The sequence below is a fragment of the Emys orbicularis genome, chromosome 9 (genome assembly GCF_028017835.1).
Source record: "Emys orbicularis isolate rEmyOrb1 chromosome 9, rEmyOrb1.hap1, whole genome shotgun sequence".
Lineage (NCBI taxonomy): Eukaryota > Metazoa > Chordata > Testudines > Emydidae > Emys > Emys orbicularis.
This window is the reverse complement of record NC_088691.1, coordinates 18,672,858-18,696,181: the sequence shown is the minus strand read 5'-3', so window position 1 is coordinate 18,696,181 and position 23,324 is coordinate 18,672,858. Positions and strand designations below refer to the sequence as shown.

Sequence of the window (23,324 nt, the reverse complement as noted above, 5' to 3'; positions counted from 1 at the left end):
GATGAAATGTGTCACTTTGACAGCCTTGGCCAATGCTAGGAAAAAAGGCAAGCATGGAAGCCACTGGAAACAGAGACTTCCAAGGTACAACTATGTTTGGGCATATTTGCTGGTAACCGAGTTCTACCATGCCCTCATTGCACAGGGTAGACAACATGATTTTGCAGCAGCATTAGAGCAGTGTTATTGCCTCATGTAGAGGCGATCAGGTGAAGGTAAGCTATACCACAAGTTGCTAACATAGTTCTTTATACTTCCTTGCTAATGTGGATTCATATGCTAAGATTGTAAACTCTTCGGGGCAGGACCTGTCTCTTTGTTCTGTGTTTGTACAGAACCTAACACAATGGGGTGCTGGTCCATGCCTGGAGCTCCTCGGCACTACCACAATGCAAAAAATATTGGTTCTCACGAAAGGAGAAACCGGGGCTGGGTGATTTCTTTGTTCAAAACATGTTTTCACCCAAAAAAATGCAGATTTGGATTGACTGAAACATTTCACAAGTTGTTGTGATTGAAAAAAGCTAAACAACAATTCCAAAAAAGTCAAAACATTTGAAACAAAATGTTTCAATTCAAAATGTCTTTGTTTTGAAATTTCTTTCAACTTTATTGTTAAAAACTATTAAAAATCCTCAAAATTGAAATAAAAAAAGTTTTGTTTTAGGTAAAATGAAACATTTCATTTGACTTGAAATAGACACCCCCCACCCCCTAACTTTTCCTCTAAGTTTCCTTTTGGGTCAACTTGAAGATGCTATTTTTTTAATTGCCAATGAACCGAAGAATTAGATATTTAGCCCGCTCTAGAGAAACCTTACATACAACATAACCTGTGCTAAGTCAGTTCCTAACCATGGCCACCCGTCCCACTAGCTGGCAAACACTACAGTGTGATTAGCAAAGCCGACACACACCTCCTTCAGTAGAAGTACTGTAGCAGTCTGAAATCATGCTATCAATGCTGCTATTGCATTTTGACTATAGATCTGCGAAGACTAACAGGGACAGAGACAGCTTTTTTTTTTTTTAAATCTGGGGTTCTAAAGTTAAAAAAAATAAAATAGCTGTTTAATATTGCCGTAATGAGTAGTTTTGTACCATGACTAAATTTGCCCACTTTCAATAAAGTCATAAACAAGCTTCCAAACTCAGTGTTCCTTTTATTTATTAATGCAATTTAGCCCCCCAAAGCCCCCAATTGTCTACACCCATGATTGAGCAACTTGTGAAGTATTTTTTTAATGAAATGGTTTTTTGTTCCAGAGGATTCACTTTTCTCCATAAGCAGTAAAGTCACTGGGAAATCGTGTGAATACAATGGCACCACCTACCACCATGGGGAAATGTTTGTGGCAGAAGGGCTTTTTCAGAATAGACAACCCAACCAGTGTGCTCAGTGCAGCTGCTCAGTAAGTAAGAATTTCATTGAACCCTGCTGTATGCTTTGCTAGATTCTCTTTGCTAGGAGACCAGCCTATTGAACTTTAACTAATGTACAGTAGTACCTGGGCAGTGGAGGCTGAAAGTCAGTAGTGAACAGTGACATATAAAAGCATACTCAGAGCCAATATGCAGCACCAGGTAAATGCCATTCTGCCTCCTACTCCAAACACAGTAGACGAAATTTACCCTGTTGTGAACACTCTGTATCTGACCCCACACTCCACACACTTAAAGTAGTTAGGTGGCTGGTAGAATATTGCTACTTGGAGTATATATAGTTTTATGTCAACCGGACTATGGAAAGTTCAACACTGGCTCTCTAAAAGAGGCCAGAATTATTCTAAATTCAATAAAGATTCCTACAAGTGGGAACTGGATGGCTCATGGGATTGACAATGGGCCAGAGAACTTTAACCCACTAGATCATCAATTCAAATTGCAGTGACCAGTAGTTGTCACCCTCCAGTGGCTGTTCAGAGCCACTCTGTGAATTGAAATAGGTTCAGTCTATCCACCTCTTCCTGGACAAACATTGGCCACATTTGGACCTTCATTTGATCAAGTCACCAGCAAATTTTGCATTAAGGAACCATCTCGGTAGCTGTCTGGCCCAACAGGTCAAGTACTGAATGGACTTGGAGATTACACTACTGGGTCACTGCTCAGTGCAGTCCCTCCAGGTCAAGGCTGAAACTCAGTGGTGGGGCAGTGAGTTGGGAGCTTGCCACATGACAATGCCCGTGTTGTACCTATATAGGGGAGGGATAGCTCAGTGGTTTCAGCATTGGCCTGCTAAACCCAGGGTTGTGAGTTCAATCCTTGAGGGGGCCACTTAGGGATCTGGGGCAAAATCAGTACTTGGTTCTGCTAGTGAAGGCAGGGGGCTGGACTCGACCTTTCAAGGTCCCTTCCAGTTCTAGGAGATAGGATATCTCCATTATTTCATTTCATACCTCTCTTGTGGATTGAGTCTCCTGGTATGTTATTGTACAGAATATAGTGCTCAGGAAATGTGCCTGTTTTGTTAATGTTTTGTGTTTTTAGAAAGACAATTAAGGAATACTCTTCCGTGCAATATCCTGTTTCTAGATACTAGAGTGGCACATATGTAAATGTACAGAGCCAGATTCAAATCTGTATAAGGGCTTGTCTTCACTACTGGGGTACGTCGACCTAAGTTACGCTACTCCAGCTACGTGAATAATGTAGCCGGAGTCGACATAGCTTAGGTCGACTTACTGCGGTGTCTACACCACGCTGCATCGACAGGAGGCGCTCTCCCGTCGACTTACCTTACTCTTCTCTGAAAGGTGGAGTACTGGAGTTGACAGGAAAGAGCTCAGGTGTTGATTTAGCGGGTCTTCACTAGCCCTGCTAAATCGACACCCGCTGCATCGATTGCGGCAGCATGGATCTCCCTGGTAGTGAGCATAAGCCCAAAATGTAAATGCATAGTACCATATGAATCAATGCAGAAATCATTTCTTAATTGTCTTTGTTTTTAATGGCAGGAAGGGAACGTGTATTGTGGCCTGAAGACTTGCCCTAAATTAACATGCTCTTTCCCAGTTTCTGTTCCGGAGTCCTGCTGCCCAGTTTGCAGAGGTAAAATCCGCTATGTAAGCAAAAGGATACTGTCTGCAAGCATGCACATTCACCCATTGCAGAGGGAGTTTGGAGATTAAACATTGTAGTTCAGCAGATGTATCATTTTTTGTTTTGTTTTCCGAAATTGAAACAAGCAATTAATACAGCAGAAGCAACGTTACGATAATGAGTTGAAACAAGGATGCAAAGTATTAAAATATCTTCCACCTCTCCAGTAGATGAGCTTTGAAATATGTATATATCCTGCAAGTGCCCAGACTTGCTCTCATCATAAAAAGAAACAGTTCTTAGGAGACGATCGATTCCCCCAAGTAAATTAAGTGCCAATCTACATTCAGGTATCTCTGGTATTGTATTAGCAAGTCTGTGTTAGATCCCAAAGCAGCCCTCACGTACACACAGAGAACTTAATTCTGGAGAAGGTCAAAATCCTAAATCTGGGCCTCCAAATTTTGCAGGTGAGGTCTTCTTTATAATTGTATCTTACCTATATATTTATATTGGGGCTTCTGTGTCACCCACCACTGGAATATCTAAGCATATGGACCAGATTTTTAAAGGTAAATAGCTGCCTAAAGATGCAAATTATCACTTAGTGGGATTTTCAGAAGTGCCTAGGTGCCTAACTCCTATTGAAATCAATGGGAGTTAGGCACCTAGTGGGATTTTCAAAGTGCCTATCTGTGTTCTTAGGGGTCTACATATCTAAATATCTGACCCTTAGAGCTCAGTACTGTTACTTGGAAAATTAAGGCGCATTTATATTATTTGTAGTTCATTTGTGCCTATAGTACTAGACACTGCACCAACATATAGTGAGAGACAGATACTGCTTACAATCTATACAGCCAAGAAGAGGGGGAGGGGAAACAGACACAGACTGGTGAACACAGCAGGTCAGCCAGGGATAACTCAGGCACAGAATCCAGGTTTCCAGAGTTCCAGTCCAGTCCAGTCCCCTACCCAGTAGGCCATGCTGCTGCTGCTGCTTCTTATATTTTTACCCACTAAACATAGAAACATTTTATTAGGCAACTTGGATTTGAAGCTTTCTGCACTCAGACAGGCAAAGGTGATGGTCCCTGTCTCATGGCAGGCGATCTAGCAGATTACCATTTAACATTCAATGTGTTGAGTGTGCAATAAAATAAACATTAGCTAATCATCTGGTTCCTGGTCTCCGTTCCCTGATAGCTATTTTTAGTTTCCTGGGATGGTAGCACATAATTTTACTTTATATGGTGACTTGTCTTTGGAACTGACCAGTTATAATTACAAAAAAATCAAACTGAGTTTCAAAGCACAAAGCATCATGCCTTAGTTACACAGTGCACTAGGATTATGTTGGAAAAGTCAGCCACCTAAAACAGGAGAGGACAGTCACTAAAGAGAAAAAAGCTAATCAGAAGTAGGAAATTCAGGGCAAGATGTAGGAGGCATTAGGCAAGACAGGTTATGCAGTAAAGGAGATTCAGAGCCTGCAATGGCCTTTGAAAAGACTCTGCGTTTGTATGGTGGTTTTTAAAATGCTTCATTATTTATAATACTTTCTTAAAAGTAACATTTCCTTTCTAACTACCCTTGTCCTTTTCAATCTGGCACATGCTGATTTATCCTTCCCCTGCGATTCTTATGAAGCACAAGTCTGAGCAATTCGTTTGCATGAAGATATATGAGCACAGCCTCAGGGAGAGGGATCTGTTAGTTAATTTCTACTCCCTGGAAGGACAAAGAATATTAGTAACTTATGAACGGAACACTTCGAAGCCCTCTGCATTTTCAAATTAGTCCTTTTCCTACTGACTAGAGATGGCTCCAAGCCAAAAAGTCCAGCTCCTGATTTGGGGGCACATGCTGCTACCCTGGAGTTCTGTGGTGCAAATGTGGGGCCATTATGAAGCTTACATTACATAACACATTTAATAAAAGACAGATCTAAACACCAACGTTTGGGGGTGTTCAACTCCAAATCTATCTCCCCAGTAGATAACCCTCCCGCCCCATTCCTGTAAGTCATCCTTACATGTCTTTAAACAATAAAATTTCTAAAGCTGTCTTTACAAAGACTTAAATGGAAGCTGAGATTTTTTTGTTACATTTCTAAATTCCCCCAGATCATGGTGTTGGGTTTTGAGGGGCCAAAGCCTTGCTCTGAAGTTCCTCTAGTTGCTTCTCTAAAGCATTTTAATTCCTCCTACATCACAATGCACAAATGGCAAGTGCCTCAGCCAGGGGCACCAGAACAGCGAGGGTGAGGGGGCCATGGCCCCATCACTTTTAAAAGTAGGAGGTCTATGCTTTCCCATTTTGACCTGCCTTAAGGGTGAGCAATGGGAGGGAAGGGGTGGAGAGGAGCAGGCAGTGGGTGGGGCCTCAGGAGGAAGAGGCAGAACAGGGGGGTGGGGCCAAGGTTTGGGTGCCGGTGCCCCCACCCCACTTCTAGGGAGTTTCCAGAGCTCCTGGCCTCAGCTAATATCTCTGATTCCACAAACATTCATTTAACACACAAGTCAACATTTCCTTCTAGTGTTTACTTCTTTGTTATGAGCATCCTAAGTGATATGAGCCCTATCCTGAGGACAGGGCTACCTACCTGTACTCCTTCTCCTGGCTGTTTGTCTACATCAGTGGTTTTCAGCTTTTTCTCGTTTGCAGACCCCCTAAAAATCTTCAAATGGGGGTGTGGACCCCTTTGGAAATCTTAGTCTGCTGGCCCCCAGGTGTCCACGGACCACAGGTTGAAAACCACTGGTCTACGTCAACAGCAGAGCTGTACAGTTCATGATGGTTGGCCAAGGTACAGGAATCTACTGGCTGACATTAGAGCCAGTCCTACTAGTTCTGTTTCTCATATAGCCTGATATATGTTACCGCACCTGGCTCCCTCCTGCCTGTGTGTCCAGGGAGTAATGCACTCAGAGTGGCTCTTGCATTTATTTTTTAAATAAAAAATGGCAGAGTGTTGAATTTTTTAAAAAAGAAACTCATTGGTTCAGAATAATATTTGGGAAATAAAATTTGGTAACTCAGTGTGTGAACTCGACAGTAAGCAAAAAGGGGGAAACAACCCTTAAGGACAATGCAACACAAAAATGTACTTCATTCTTTATATGATAAGTGTAGTTTAATATCGACTGAGGCTAATACTTCATAGCAGACTAGGAAAATGTCTCATAGATTGTACTCAGGGGCTGTCTTTTTGTTCCATGATGGATTTTTTGCCCAGAATGGCAGCTTCTGTGATACAAATAATACATATGTTTTGTAAAAGTAATGGGGTCTTAGTAAGATGTGACCTCACTACAGCTCTACCTCAGTCTTTGGTCTCATTCGGCTGTGCAGAATTCTCATAGGCATTTCTAAGGCATTGCACAATTACTCCCATAACTGTTTATTTTACTTCACACACAGGAGATGGAGAATTATCATGGGAACATTCTGATGGGGATATCTTCCGGCAACCTGCCAACAGAGAAGCTGTAAGTGTGCCCTGTGTAATCAGAAAACCTGTTTTCCTGTCGAGCCATTCACACACACACACACACACACACACACACACACACACACACACACACACACACACACACACACACACACACACACACACACACATAAAAGGGATGATTACTCTAACTCTTCACCAGTTCTGCCTTGGCATGGGAATACCTGGCAGAAAAATTCATAGTAGTGACAATACCTTTTTCCATTGTATCTTCCTCTGTTTGCCTTTAGCTCTTTGTACCCAGCTGAAAATCTGATGATCTTGAAGAAATGACAGAGAAAAATTCTCTTGTGATAGATTGGAGCCCCCTCTCCCGGCCCCCTAGACAGAAACTTACACAGGATGCTCTGAAACCAATATAGTGCGCTTCACATGTCAGCTCTCATGAGCTAAAAGGTGCTGCTAGGGAGCCGAGGGCACTACAGAGTGAGCAATTAGGGCTCATGAGGGCAGAATGGGCATCTCTTACAAAAAGGATACTTTGTTTTCCATTTCCTAGGTAGTGATTTGTCACGCCTGCTTTTTCCATAATCCCTCTTTCCCACTTTGCTATCCCTTCTCCTCCTCATTCACTATAATATTCTACTTTTCCTTCTAGAATCATTTGTGGTTCATGGACTGTTGAGATGGCAGCCCGTGATCAGCTGATGTCTAACATCTCCCACAATGATTGTTAGAAAAAAATCCAGTGTCCTTTGTTAAAAAAAAAAAAAAGCTAGCACCAGAGGAAGGGGGAACGTTGTTTATTTTCTGTGGTTCACAGTGTATTTTGTTGCCAGACAAAAATTCTATATCCATTTCTGTGGCCCCTGACTCAGCAACAGCCAGGGACCCTGCCTGTAGAGCAGTACGAATGTTGGAAAATTCATCATTGCTAATACCAAGTAAATACTTAGCAATATATAGGTCGTATGTCATATGCTGTAGCTGTTTGGATACTATGATATCTGCCAGTATTCAATAGTTACAACAGTAGGACAAAATGCCACATTATAAGAAGATAGACCCAGTGAATGGGTCTGACTCTTCATTGCTCTGCACCTTGTTTAGCCAAGTACCTTGCACTGCTCCAGAATGAGCGCAGACTACCACCCAACTAGAACAGTAGCATATTGCAGCCACCTTGTAAATAACCACAGCAGGTGCAGGGCAAAGGAGACTGTAGCCCTGTGAGCGCATCGCCACTAGGACGCACATGTGACTGACCCAGGTGGTCTCTGGATCTTGTTACGGAGATTTTACTTATTCTCTTGCCCTTTACCGAGCAAACGTGTGCAGCTAAGGCCTGATCCAAAGCTAATGGAAAGATCCCCATTGACTCCTGCAGACTTTGGATCAGATACTTGTGTATACCATACCTGAATAAATGGTTTGTCTGCCACGTGAGCATTGCTTTTCAATAGTAGTAACACTTATTCTCCAGGTATCGTGCCTGAGGTGTATGAATTCACTCCAGAGGCTAGATCAATCTATGGTGCAGCTTGATTGCCTCCAGGGTGAAGATTAACCATCAATAATAGTGTTGATTTTTATAACAAAATTTGGAGAGAGCACATGGAATTTTTAAAGCATTTGGAGCACAAAATAAATACATGCCCGTGGTCTATGGTAAGTCTTAGGGTTGCTCAAAATAAAATAGTAATCTTCCAAGGAAGTTAAACAATCTTCAGTCCTGCCTTTGGGTATTTTTGGAAAAAAATCCCCCAAAATAACCATGGTGCTTTGTTTTGAAAAACAGAGAGTCACCGCATAGGCTATTTTCACCTACAGATCTCTCAAGGTTTCCCAGCTGATGGACTTAGAGCTAGATTCCAACAAGGTGCTGCTCACCCTGAGCAACAGTGGTTGACTCTGGCCTTATGAGTGTCTGTGACTCTGGCTCTACAGTGAAGTGAGAAGCAGGAGGGTAGGCAGCATCTGATCATTACACATATTGCACGATACTTGGTCCATATTCAGGGATGCTGTAAAAAGTAGTTTGGATGCAGAAGGCTATAATGCCTGGGGTCAAATACCTACAGTTTAACCCAGGTTAATCTCAAGCACCTGCATGAGTCTCTTTCCAGCAAGGAAGAAGCGAATCTTGCGATTTAGCACCTCACTGACATCAGTGGCAAAACTCACATTGACTGCACAGGGAGCCTTAATGCAGACAGTTTACACACAAAGTTCAGCTCTCCAATTGCTTCACTGAATGAAACATTTACATTCTTGTTCCTTCTGTCTCCACACAGAGACATTCATACCATCGCTCCCATTACGACCTGTCCCCCAGCTCCACTAGACAGGTGGTCAACGTTCCAAGATTTTCCAGTGGCAGGAGTAACCGTGGAGTCCTACCTGACCCCCAGCAAGCTTCAGGAACTATAGTACAGATCGTCATTAACAACAAGCATAAGCATGGACGAGGTAATAAGTCCTTTTAACAATACTACTTGGAGTCGGGTCTCAGCCATTTATACCTCTCAAAGAATTCTTATAAGGAACAGGAGTACTTGTAAAAAGCAACAGAGGGTCCTGTGGCACCTTTAAGACTAACAGAAGTATTGGGAGCATAAGCTTTTGTGGGTAAGAACCTCACTTCTTCAGATGCATCTGAAGAAGTGAGGTTCTTACCCACGAAAGCTTATGCTCCCAATACTTCTGTTAGTCTTAAAGGTGCCACAGGACCCTCTGTTGCTTTTTACAGATTCAGACTAACACGGCTACCCCTCTGATACAGGAGTACTTGTGGCACCTTAGAGACTAACACATTTATTTGAGCATAAGCTTTCGTGGGCTACACCCGCTTCTTCGGATGCATAGAATGGAACATATATTGAATTCTTAGTACATAAAGGGGGAGACCCTTTGCAAATGACTGAACCCTGCAAGTCAGAAAGTAAAAGTACAGTAAGAGAGCAAAGATATATATATATAACATCAGGAGAGTTATCTTGGCTGAGGGCAATTGTGTCTGAGCACATAGAGGATGCTGCACTTGCCCATGCATAGGCAACGCATAGGCACTACCACATTGCTTGCTAAAGCACTTTGAGAATCTGTATTACATGAAACTATATAAAGACCACATTATTCTGTTGGGACTAGGAAGGCGAGCAGCTGACACCACTGTTGATGCCTTTGGATCTGCTGCTAAAATTCACACACCGATTGGTCTAGCATCCAGAGAATGGAAAAGTCTGCTTTTGGTTATTTTCTTCATGCTTTCTCCTATTTAGTAACCCGTGTGAATGCAAGTGGCACGTGTTTAAGCTACCTCAGAAATCTCAGGCTACAAAGCCCTACTATGTTACCACTAGGTTTGCTACTGCCAAGACTTACTGAGCCATCTCCTTGGTAGAAAATATCCCACTTATGAGCGAAGAGGAACTTCCCCCTTTACATCTGTGATGAACAAAGCTGTTATCTAGTGTTCAGGCCAGCAGTTTCACCCCCCCCCCCTTAAACTTTTATTCTGTTTTTCAGAGATCAATACAATACTTCATATCAAAGATATATGTAAAACAAAGCCCTGAGAGCTAGAGGCATTCCAGTAACATAACATAATGTCTTTAAGCCTCTGAGAGCCTTACAGGACTTATTACATTATGGGAACATTAGGACCTCAAGCTCATATGGAAAACCTTTATAGAAGCATGACTAAGCCATGTTCCTCAAGGATTATACTAAAAAAAGAGGGGTGGGGGGAATAACCAAATCCCCAATTTAAAAGGGGCAGCAGATTTTATGTCCTGGCAAAAGGGCATGATGCTGCAAGGTGCTGAGTGCACCCAATTCCTATACATTTCAACAGAGCTACTTGTGTAGCAGGTAAGTATTATTTAAGTGAATAATGGTCTGCAGGATCAGGCCCAAATAATAATAGAAGAATTAGCTATAGAAGAGCAACTATACACAAAACCCAGAGTAGCATACACTCAGGAATGTCCCACAAAGAGTTAAAAGCCTTTGTGTTATAGCCAACTAATCTTTGAAGGTATTAACTAACAGAAGGAATGTTCGCCATAGGATCTTTATTATCCACCTGAACAACCATGAAAACACATTCAGATCATGCCAGTGTTTTATGCTGAAACTAGGAACAGGAATCTCCACTCAGTGCAATATCTCTGACATCCAGTTCACACATGAAGACATCATCAAAGCAATTTCTAACTGATTTGTTTCAGCAAATAAAAAGCAGACAAATGAACAGCACATTTCTCTGCGCCGTTTAGTATCAGTGATAGCTTTAGGAGCTTGCTGCCTAGAGAGAGTCTAAGAGGTCTCTGTAATGGAAATTAGAATGGTGACCATGTCCTTTCTTTTGTTCTCTACAATTAGAATGTTATTAATTAATGCACATGCTTCCAGAGATACATTTTATAAATCTAAAAATAAACAAAATAGTTATACTGACATGCAGATTTGATGCCATTACATGGATACAGAATTACATTTCTATGATGACAGTGGTTAAAGCAGGCCATTTGGGAGCTTGGGTTCTATTTTCACAGTGACTGCAGACTTCTTCTGTCACTTTGGACTAATTAATTATTTAACCTTTCTGTGCCTCCATTTATCCATCTGCAAAATTGGGATAATGTATCTGTAGTCAACATATCCCTGACTACAGTACAGAGAAGTTGTGAGGTTTAATTTATGTTTGTAAAGCTTTTGGAGCTCTCTGGCAGGAAAAAAAAAAGATATAAAATAAGTATAAATATACTACTAAAGCATGTAAGAAGGTTAATTATAACAATAGAGTAATTAATCCCATTTTATGTAAATTTTCCCTTTTTTCTCATCATTCTGTTTTGTATACAGAGGACACTTCATTTGCTTTTATGAGAGAAAAACTGTTTCCCCTTCTAAAATGAAAACAGCTCTTAAGAAAGAGTTTAAAAAGTAATAAATTATTAAACCAAATGATGGTATAACACCCATGAAAGACAATACATTATGAAGAACACCCATCATAAATCTTGGTAACTTAGTAACACATAAGCCAGTTGCTCACATCTGTTACCAGTTAGATGTAAATTTAAGATTACAGATAAAAATTAAATTGCTTTTGAAAGTTACAGGCAAAAGAGGAACATATTTTACAAATAAAAGCATTAATAAAAATGATGGCATATTGGAAGAATTGGAAATATTTACAGCATATCCAAGCTTGATTTTAATTGCTTTTTGAAATCAAACAGTGCCCTCTCTTTCACCTTTTTTGGTTAGTCTGCATTTTTCAGTGTGTTTATGAAATGTTTAAAGAAGCAAGGTTCATAGGGCAAATTCAGCCTTGGTGTAAACTGGCGCTACTCCCATTAACTTCAGTGCGAACCGAGTCTGCTTTTGCCAGCTGTTAATTTGTGCAGTGTCCTTTTGCCTGCTGTACTTCCCTACCTTGCAGGGGTGTAGTGAGGATAGATCCATTAAAGATGGAGGCATTCAGATATTGGTGTAATGGGTGTCCTTAGATACATTTCAATATCATCTGCAGCCTTTCAATTTAAAGCCTCCTTTTGTTTTTTGAAATTAAAAATACCAAGTCTACAAACACCCAAAGTATATTTGGGGAAAAATATGGAAGTGATCAAATTCCATCTTCTAATCATCTCCTCCTTTGCTCTGTCTGTGTCATCTAGTGGAGGGTCCCTCTGGAAAGTAGCAAAGTGTATGGGTGACAACAACTCACCCAGCTGCTAGCTTGAATAAACAGTGTTCACCCACTGACAGGAGAAGCTGTGCAGGTTCAGTAGGAAATGCCGTGATGCTGGGAACTAGAGTATTGTTCCGGCTGCAGGCTGAAATTCTAGGGCAGGAGCCAGTTCGTAGGGGTGGGGTGTGCATGAGGAGCTAAGATCATAAAAGCCAACTGGTGGGAGTAAATGGTCCCCAACAAAAATGGGCACACACTGGAGGAGAGTGGTCAAATTCTGCACTCCATCTCACTCGCTGAAATACCAGGGCACCCTCACGGATAAGTGAGGCCAGAATTTAGACCAAGTTGCACAGAAAAAGGTGATCAGAGGCTCAATCCTGTTCCTTTTGAAGTAAATGACAAAACTTATCAATGGGAGAAGGGCTGGGCCAGAAATCACTAGTGAAAAATACACTTCCAAGCAGAGGTGCGTCCTTTAGTCATGAATGAAACATTGCCTCAAACCAATGTGCATGCACTAAGGCAGAGGTTGTAGTCCAACTATGGATCTGTTGGGGCCTTACCATACAATGAATATTCATTTTCTTCCTCTCTCCTTTTCTGTTATAGTCTGTGTTTCAAATGGAAAAACATACTCACATGGTGAATCGTGGCATCCTAATCTCCGGGCCTTTGGAATCGTAGAGTGTGTGTTGTGTACCTGCAACATCACCAAACAAGAATGTAAGAAAATTCATTGTCCGGATCAATATCCCTGCAAATCCCCTCAGAAAATAGAAGGAAAATGCTGTAAAGTCTGTCCAGGTAAAACGAAGAATAGATCACAGACTGCCTTTTTGCTATGAATTTTAAGGGGTCTTTTGATCATAATGATACCTGATGAAATGAGCAACTTTATATCTGTTGCTATATTTTGTCTAGAGGGAAATCTGGGCACGATAATAGATCTAGCACCCAATCTTGCAAGCCATCTCATTCATTTCATTTCCACAGGTAGAGGGCACCGAGGACTGGGCCAACCTTACGGTCTCTTTTTCTTCTCTCTAGCATTCGTGTGACTTTTGGACATCTATTTCAGCAGAGTGTATCTCCCCTCCCCACCAACTAGAGATTCATTATCTCCCCGACAATAATTCAAGGAGCATCTCTCATTCTCCCATCCCTTCCCATTTGCAATCCTCACAGAGCTTTCCATTTGTTTTCTAGCTTAGGATATTTACACTACTGTACTAAAATAAAGCTTTTGTTTTGCAAAACATAGCAGTAGTTTTAAAAGTTTTGGTCATAACATTATTTGTGCTAATAATGGAACTGGATCCTTAGAATAAGCACTAATGCTATGACAGCTTATCATAGCATTGTGGGAAAAATCTAATCACTTGATTAGCTTGTTGTAGGATATTAGTAAAAATGTGTAAAGAAAAACAAACTACACCTCTACCCTGATATAACGCGACCCGATATAACACAAATTTGGATATAATGTGGTAAAGCAGCGCTCCGGGGGGCTGCACACTCTGGTGGATCAAAGGAAGATATAATGCGGTTTCACCTATAACGCGGTAAAATTTTTTGGCTCCCGAGGACAGCGTTGAATTGGGGTAGAGGTATACTTAGAAATTTGCTAACCCCTCTATAATATTTTGCCAGGTGCCTAACTCCCATCTAAAAAACGAGGAGTCCTTGTGGTACCTTAGAGACTAACAAATGTATTTGGGCATAAGCTAGAACCCACTTCCATCAGATGCATGGAGTGGAAAATACAGGAGCAGGTATAAATACATGAAAAGCTGTGATTTGCCTTACCAAGTGTGAGGTCAGTCTAATGAGACAATTCAAATGACAGCAGGATACCAAGGGAGGAAAAATAACTTTTGAAGTGGTAATGAGAGTGGCCCATTTCAAGGACTCCTCGTTGTTTTTGCCGATACAGACTAACACGGCTACCACTCTGAAACTTAACTCCCGTCTGTACCTTTAAAATTTTCCCACAACACGTTTATCCCCTTTTTGTGTTTAGTTCTATGATGCACTAGCAGAAACGTTCTGAGAAAACGAGTGTCAGAGCCACAGGCATACGTCACTTACAAAGCACCTGCTAGCAATGTGTTATTAGAAGGGAGCCTGGTTCAGTGCACTAGGAGACAGGAGAGCTAGGTTCAAATCCCAGCTGTTTCCCTGACTCCTGTGATGTAAGGAGACTCAATTAACTGCCCTGTGTCTCAATTGTCTTTGATGATACTTTACTTCACAGGGGGGTTGTGAGGCTTACTTCAATTAATAAGTAAAGAAGCGAGAGCCTGACATTTAGACGTGCTGAGCATCCACAACTCCTCTTGAAGTCAATGGAAGATGAGGGCACTCAGAAAAATCTGGCTAGGAACCTGGGATGGAAATGCTCTAGAAGTAAAGAATTTGTTATCTAGATTTCAGATCAGTCTCTAACTCCTGAAGTTCACCCACAGCTATCAAAAAAAAAAAAAAGCAAAAAGCAGGATCTTTTCTCGAAGTCTGACTTGTGTGTTAAGATAAAACATACTAAATAAAAATCCAAATTGTTTTATTGTTACCAGGTCTGAGCATTAAAAAGGGAGAGCAAAAACAGAATTTCACTAAGTAGTCTGGACTCCGCTGGAGAAGGCCTTGAAAGACCTCTTCAGAGGACCTCTCTACAATTAAGCTAAACTTGTTGGGCAGCACGAATCTAGTAAGTTCCAAGGAACATTAAAGCTGTATCATGTTTTGCTTACAGAAGAGATGCCAAGTCAGAGCTTTGACAGCAAAGATTACTTTTGTGGTGAAGAGATGCTTCCTGTCTATGAATCTGTTTTCACGGAGGAAGGAGAAACCATTAGAAAAATCGCAGTGGAAACAGAAAAGCCACCTCAAATAGAAATACACGTGTGGACAATTAGGAAAGGTAAGTAGATCAAGTTCTCTTAAAAATAGGGCTTTTTTCTTTTTATAGCCTCAGGAAAGATTTACAAATTCTTGCCACTCAGGACTTTATAGCTGTTCCAATTCTTTACATTGGGGCATTTGGCACTTCCCTGGTAGTAGAGATAGAACTCCAGTCCTCCTACAACAAAAGCACAAATTGCTAATGCTTGTGCCAAACTCCCTTGTTGTTAGCAGTATGGGGTCTATCATATGCACTTGAGCAGTTCTGATTTTGACCAATAGAGGGAAGTAGCACACACTAGCCAGTTCGATGCCACCATCCTATTGGGGGTGGGGTGGGAGGGAGACTGTGGTGTATCAAGGGAGATGTAGGCCAACCAGTGAGCCTGGCCTATTGAGGGGAACAGGAGCACACAGCTCCCAAATTACAGCTCCCATGAAGCACTATAGCCACAGGTGCTGGAGGTGCTGGGGGTGCTGCCGCACCCCCTGGCTTGAAGTGGTTTCCATTACAGACGTCCCCCAGGTTACGCAAACGTGACATATGCAAATCCGCACTTACGGAAAAAGTTCCATAAGCTAGAAATAGGAGTTGTATTTTTTTTTTTTTTGGCGTAATGGTCGGGTATACGTTTCCGACTTATGCAAAATTCGAGTTACGCAAGGCATTCCAGAACGGAACGCTTGCGTAAGTCGGGGAGTGTCTGTATATACAGGGTTTACAGTTTGGTTCAATGGCTCTCAGCACCCCCACGATACAAATTGTTCCAGCACCCCTGACCATAGCAGTGCTGCAGAATCAAAATTCTTCAGGTTTTGACCAAAATATTTTGGATTTTGGTTTTTTCACAGAAAACTTGTTTTCTGTGGAAGGGAAAAGAATTTATGTTATGACCAGCTCTAGTCTTAACCCTGAGCACAGACTTCCAACCCTTTCAGGCCAGTCCCTTCAATTGTCCAAACTCCTGAATATCTGAAGGGTTTAGATGTTTCTACCAGTTCAGATAATCAGTGTTGTATGTACTGCAAATGAATAAAGCCTGAGCTTTTACTTTAGTTAATTGACTGGTCTCCTCGGTTTTACAGATCTAGAAGCTAGATCTCAAACAAATGCCAAACTTCCCTACAGTTCATGGACTCTACGTTGAATCTGAACTTGTGTAATATTGCTATGTACTATAAGAGAGTATGTGTTTCACTATGTATCCTAAGAAAGTGTATTATCTCTGAGGATGCTACATTTCAAAGTGGGCAAAGTGATTCCTTACTGAAAGAAAAAACCCTTAAGGAATCTTTGGGAAGAGTGGAGTTACATAATGTATTTTTAATTCAACTGAAATAATATACAAGTGGGGACCCAAAAAGGGAAATGCCAAAAGTGTGGGTGTAAATAGATCCGTTATTCAGTATATAAAGAGAGGCAATGTTATTTTTCTCTTCATCTCCTACAACCAACTCTCTCTTTCCCTTAAGAATTATGTTGGCTATCTTCTCAAAGGCCCTTTACATGAAGGCATTTACTAAGTGATGACACTGTCTCAGAATGCCTTAGTCCAAATGCTAAATATTAAAGTAGCTTTACTTTCACTTGTTTGTAGTCTCTCTTTATCTGGGAATGTCGTCACACAGTCAGAGCAAGCAAATAGGCAGACACAAGAGTCAAGGCTACTGGGTTCTAGTCCTGACTCAGCCACTGACTCACACAGCGTGACCTCTGGCAAATCATTCAATCTTCTTGTACTTCACTTTAAACAGATCTGTAAAGTTAGGATATAGATTTACTTAGTTTACTGGGGCAATGCTAGGCTTGTTTACAGATTGCTTTGAGACCATCAGTGTCAACTTAGTGGTTTTAGTCTCTACCTTTTAAAAAAAAAAAAAAAGCTTCATAAGTTGAGATCATATTAAAGGGCAAACTACACTTAAAGTTATACAGATCATGATCCATGAACAGCACTCTGAAGGGCTGCTGGTTAATACGGGGTCCTACTGACCTATGCTCCCAGTAGGGCACAAACCCTCCTGGTGGTTTGGCAGGAGCATTTTCTGCTGGCTGCCTGCAGTTAGGCAAAAGACAATTGTCCAATGTCAGCATGACAAACTGCTTTTCTCCAAGGCACTGGGATTTTGGCCTCTGCTCTGGTCCTCTCTCATTCATGCCAGGGAAGGCTGAAGCTATGTGGGCAAAGGAGGAACCAACTCTCAGATCTTGGTAATACTCTCTACCATCATAAAACCACAAAAGAAAAATATTGATGGAGCACATGGAATCGGTTAAAACATTATTGGTAAAGACAATTTCACAATGTGGCTCAACATGCTAGTAATTCTTCACACAATCACAACATCACAACAAGCTCAGAGCAGAGGAGCTTGTTTCAACTACATGCTCTTACTGCTTTGCTACAGGGATTCTACGTCACTTCCACACTGAGACGATATCCAAAAGCGAATTTGAAGAACTTCCCTACTTCAAGCAGATAACAAGGACAACACTGAGTAAGTAAAAGTTTTGTCTTCTTAGGCTCCACTTTTCTATATAACCTCAGCCTTGAAACATGCCCTGCATTACTCCTCCAACTGAAATAAATGTGCTACTTTCCCACCAACATCTGGAATCAATAGTTTATGAGTATCAAATAAAATAATCAGAATGCAACATATGATTAGAGGGTTACTTTCACATAAATCATATTTAAAAGATGCCTTTCCAAAGTCCCTAGTAACACCTTGGATTATTAAAAACTGACTGTTTAAAAAACCCAAATTCATTTTTCACCACTAGTACAATTTATATTTTACCCAGCTTGGGCTACAGAACTTGGCCTCCCAATATCACTTGTTTATGGTCAGTTTTATTCTCCAGTTCTTCTGCACTAGCAAGTTGCTGTTATGCTTGGACTTCCACTATTGCAGGGCAATAGCAGCTGTTGAAAGAATTACTCTTGAGAGTATGCTGCAATTACAAGCCAGGGCCTTCCCAGCTACAAACAAAAGCGTGTCCCCCCGTCCCCCAATCAGAATCTGGCCCTTCATATTCTTTTAATGTAGTTCTTTTGCGTGGAATGTATTAAGTGATTGAGATATTTTCAAACCTTCCAAAGGAAAATATTTTAATTCTTCCTATCAACAATTTGAATGTGTTTGTCTGGCTAGTGCTTGTAAGTGACTCTAAAGCTCTCTGCATTCTGTCTAAGTCAGTGTCTCTCTGCTTTGTGTTTTTGTTTTCAGGCCAGTGGAAAATATTTAGCGAGGGAGAAGCTCAGATCAGCCAAATGTGTGAAAGCAGAGCGTGCAGGACTGAGCTGGAGGATTTGGTAAAGGTTTTGTACCTTGAAAAGTCTGAAAAGGGTCACTGTTAAGGGAGACAGCACTGGAGGGAGAAAACAAGAAAACTTATGAAAACGTGGATCTGCAGCTGGACTGCAGGCTTATTTTGCTTAAGTCAACAGTTGCCCTAAAAACCAAAACTATAATGCAGTAATTATTCACATCATGCACAGCAAACTTGCTGCTTTATGTGTAGTGGTTTGTGTCAACCATTTAAATATCTCCTAGGAGGCTCTGTATTGGTGGGGGGAGGGGGGAAAGGGAGACTGTAGTTCCTTGTAAAGTTGCAAAGTTAAAAAAGAAAACAGAATTTAAAAAAAAAAAATACTTGGCATGTTATTCAAACTAATGAAATGAAGGACACCTAATAACTGTGCAGGAGCTATGGAGAGCATTATTTCCTGTGCTGAGTTTATACCACTTCTGGTGTTGAAATGACTCATGTTTTTCTAAGGGGGGGGGAGGAGAATACAAGCGATACAGTACTTATGTTTGAGCCATAAAATCCAGATTTAAATGAAAACTCCCAACGAGTCTACTGCTTTTGGGATGATGTCTTGCAGTTGAACAAACTCTGAGTAAATAAACAAACCAGAAGGTGTTAGTGGGAATTACTGCATTTATGTAGCAATTTGAGAAAACGTTCAACTTTTAAGTGGTTGTCACTTGGTTTCCATTATCCACTTCTCTACATGAAATATCAGCTCCCTCATGCTGCCCCAATACTGCATTCTCGTGGGCCCTGTTAACACATAGCCTCGGTCAATAAACTCCCTTTACAAAGTAACATAGCAGGAGAATGCAAAATACTTGAATCGTTTATGAAAATTCCTATAGGGTTAAACCCACAGTGATTAATAACTCATTAAATGTCTTGTGATATCACTTAATTTATTAATGGTAATTGTCGCAATAAGAGTGTTCTGCGTGGTTCTAATTGGTGGCCTCTCAAGTCCCAGCAAACTAATAAGCATAACTTCAAGGACAACTTTCTCCAATGGCAAACTAATGAGCACTTATATCAAGCCACTAAGTTAGTGCAGCACCAGCAAGACCATTATCTTCATGCAAAAAGAAATCTAAGGCACTCAGTTTGATTTGCAGTTCACAGGTGAACGATAGTGTCTGTCCAGTGTCTGCCTTCAGAAAAGAGTTCTGTTCTGATACAAGGCCATTACTTTGAAAACATGGCTTTCTCTGAGGAAATCCTGCCACACCAGCTCATGGACACCATCTTAGATTCACTCCTGAGGTGCAAGTTGACTGTGGCTGCTTTCCCTCCATTTTCTATTTCAGAAGCATACGGGAACATTTCCTATTATGTTTGAACAGCAATGAAGTTCTAAAAAAAGTGGCCTCAGGCCAGGCACTTGGTCCTCAAAGGGAGTGAAATAAATGGCGGTGGCCAGAATTTGGAGGTCCCCATGGGACTTTGCAAAACTTGTGCTCTCTGCTCCGCCCTGCATTTCCAGTGATGGCACTCTAGGTCTTCATCAGGGGTATGTGCATCTTAACAAAGAGGTTAAGGGGTCTGGATATTCAGTGCTTAATGCCAGTGGCCCAACTCAGGCTCCAGTAGAAGAAATATTAAACCTTTTAGTAGGGCCTTGTTCACAATAGTGATCTCTTTGCACCTCTCCCTGCTAGCAGCTGTGGTTGTAAGAGGCAACCCCCTTTCACTGCTTTCAGTGGCGCAGGATCCATCCCTGCCAGGGTTTCTTGCAATAGCCAGCAGGAGTATATGGAAAGGGTAATCGACTAAGAGCAAGGAGAGAATGAGAGTGGAGAGATGGGAATGTGATAGGGAAGAAGAGGGAGACTAAGTGAGGATAAGGATGAGAAGAAAACCCAGGATTTCCTACACAGAAAATCTTCATGGTTCTGCCTGCAAAGAGCAAGCTATCCGCCATGCCAGGATAGAGAACAGATTTTTTAGTGCACTTCCTTCTCTGACAGTGCCCAAAGTGGCCTAAAATACATAACAGGATAGTGTGCCAGAAGGGAGCTCCTTCAGCAGCCGGTTTGATTGGCAAGAACAAGAGAATCCTTGTGATGGCAGTAAAATCATTTAGAAACCCGACAAGGCACTGACACCAAAATATAAATACACAGTCCTATAAATGATGCGAGGGCAGTTCTCATAAGAGAGTAAGTTAACTCCAGTGTCCATGCCAAATCCAGCAATGAGACTTCGCCTCTCTAAATTCTCTTTTGTGTTTAAAATGGGTGTCGTGTTCACCTCCTGTCCAAAATTGTGGTGTAGTGTGCCTGTGCACTGTTAAACAGCTGTGTGTTCCACACCAGAAGTGGGTGCCATGCAGTGTAGTTGTGGGAGCAGCCATTTGTAACACACTTTGGGATCCTTTGGGTTGGAAGGCACTGCAGAAATGTAAAATTTATTATAAATTCACTAATAATACCATGTATTAACATGAACATACCTCTGATGAAGACATAGTGGAAGGCATCCTGAGGCATCATAGTATTCTGGTAGGCTGACAAACACGTGGCTATGTTTGGCTCACCTCTTGGTACAGTATGTTTGTAGCAGTAGCTGACTGAACAAAGATTATGTGAAAAGTGTACAGTGTTTGTATTGTTTTTTTGGAAGACAAACAGTCTTGTGTTTGTGACAGAACAAGTGGGGTTCAAATTGTGTATTTATTTGTATAATAAACACTTGTGAAAAACAAAAATATAAGCACCATTTAGTAAATGAAGTTCTGCATTTTTACAGTCTCTGGTCACTTAAGACAATAAAATACACAATATCATGTTTTTCACTGTCTTCACAGGACATATGCCTGATGTGGTACTTATTTATGTACTTGCTCTATCACTTTGACCTGGTTTTATAAATTAATAAACTCTGCAGTTGTTCAAAACAAGAAGTTCTCAGTGATGTGATATGTGAATTAAAGAAATAAATGTTAGACCTATTTGCAATTCTGCTGCTATTATCCCTTTAAACCAAATCAGCAGGCTTGGACAACAGAGTAAACCCTGATCTGCAACCTAGCTCATGGGAGTGTGTCTTCAGCCGCAAGAGCTGCGAGTACACTTTGCCAGTGAAAGTAAGTTAAGTTCTGATTCAAAAACTGTGTCAACAGCAAGATATGAATCAGGGCCTAAAGCCCTGCCTTATTTTATTCATCTAGCCCATAATCATATGCTTCGGTGTAAGCATGTGCTTTCTTAAGCCCCCTGAATTTGATGGGACTTAAGCATGTGCTTAAGCCAGTGGTGAGCAACCTGTGGCCTGCACACAGCCCGTCAGGGCAATCCGCTGGTGGGCCACAAGACAGTTTGTTTACATTGACCGTCTGCAGGCACGGCCGCCCGCAGCGCCCAGTGGCTGCGATTCACTGTTCCTGGCCAATGGGAGCTGCGGGAAGCGGTACGGACCCCAGGGACGTGCTGGCCGCTGCTTCCTGCGGCTCCCATTGGCCAGGAATGGCTGCTCAGCCACTGGGAGCTGCAGGCAGCCGTGCCTGTGGATGGTCAATGTAAACTGTCTTGTGGCCCACCAGTGGATTACCCTGATGGGCTGCATAAGGGCTTTGATGAATCAGGGCCTTAGGGAGATGCTGGGGTTTAGAGACCTTAGTCTACCCATATATGGGTGAGATCAGAATGTGCAAAGCACACACACGAGACTCCCAGCGAAATCAGCAGGAGCCCTGTATGTTCCTCTCAGGGCACCATTTAGCCCTAGTTTGTCAGCACTGGTAGAATGTTGCTGTCCTTTTAGTTCTTAAGGGGCCAGTCCCACTCCCATTTAAGTCAATGGAAAACCTCTTTCAAGCAGGGGTGGCACGTTTGTATAATTTTTGGTGGTGCCCAGAACAGGTGCAAGTCCTGCCCCCCCCACACCTGCCTTGTAAGCCAATACATATATTTTTAAAATATACAAATGTGAGGGCTCTGGAGTGGGGCTGGTGTTGAGGGGTTTGGGAGGGGCTCAGGGGTGAGAGTTGTTGGGTAGGTTCAGGGATGAGGGGCTCATGATACAGGAGGGGGCACAGGGCTGGGGCAGAGGATTGGGGTGCAGTGGGTGTGGGCTCTGGGGTAGGGTGGGGCTGGAGATGAGGAGTTTGGGGTGCAAGCAGGCTGCCCTGGGGCTGGGGCCAGAGATGAGGACTCCCCCAGCCCTCTCCCCGCTGGCAGCAGCGAGCTCTGTGGCAGCAGCAAGCTCTGGGGGGGTCCCCTCCTCCCCCGGCAGCACTCACCTCACACCACTGTCACTGCACGTGCTCCTAGGGCCCCTCTCAGGACCAGGAAGCCCCCTCGCCTCCCCCGTGGTGGGTGTTGGGGGGGGAGGGGGAACACCGCCTCCTCCCCTGTTGCTGCCCCTCACTGTAGCCCCACTGGGGGTGGGGCTGCCCCTTGCCCAGCATGTGGCAGAAGCAGGGACTGCGGGTGGGGGGAGGCCCCTGTGCTGGTGGAGGGTCCTGCCAGAAAAGGGAAGGGTCAGGGTCAGCGTGCCTTGGCACTAGTCGACAGAGTGGGGCACTAGGACCCTGTGGCGGCAGTTGATGCTGGGAGCCACGGAGCGGAGCTGCAGGGAGGCTTGAGGCAGGGATGCTCTGGAGCAGGCGTGTGGGGGCAGCAAGTGGGGGGCTGGGGGATATTCAGGGGCAGCAGGTGGGACCAGGGGAGAGACCCGGCCCCAAACATGGGTGAAGCCAGGCCCCCAGACCCTGAATATTGCTGGAGCCCGGGCACCACAGGCCCATATAACTCGCCACCCCAGCTTTCATGTGGAGCAGAATCAAGCCTAAAAACAATGAAATGCTGATTTTCAAGGAAGCTGGGCATCCACAGTTCACATCAACTTTCATTGGAGTCCTGGTTGCTTGGTACCTCCCAAAAAAACCAAAAAAACAAACAAAC

At 42.5% G+C, this 23,324-nt stretch overlaps 1 protein-coding gene across 5 annotated transcripts in view; it reads left to right on the top strand.

Annotated features, from left to right (window-relative positions):
• The window catches only part of CHRDL1 (chordin like 1), a 47,985-nt gene extending 29,522 nt beyond the window's left edge, over positions 1–18,463 (top strand). The window contains exons 4-11 of one of the 5 annotated variants that reach the window (XM_065411125.1): positions 1,267–1,412; positions 2,958–3,051; positions 6,466–6,533; positions 8,791–8,965; positions 12,810–13,004; positions 14,956–15,120; positions 17,511–17,600; positions 18,333–18,463. In XM_065411125.1, the coding sequence (XP_065267197.1) occupies positions 1,267–1,412; positions 2,958–3,051; positions 6,466–6,533; positions 8,791–8,965; positions 12,810–13,004; positions 14,956–15,120; positions 17,511–17,600; positions 18,333–18,463 (1,064 nt within the window). Of the gene's footprint in view, positions 1–1,266; positions 1,413–2,957; positions 3,052–6,465; positions 6,534–8,790; positions 8,966–12,809; positions 13,021–14,950; positions 15,121–17,510; positions 17,601–18,332 lie in introns of all 5 variants that reach the window. The other 4 variants (XM_065411123.1, XM_065411122.1, XM_065411121.1 and 1 more) reach the window with 4 other exon arrangements.
• The last annotated feature ends 4,861 nt before the right edge of the window (positions 18,464–23,324 follow it).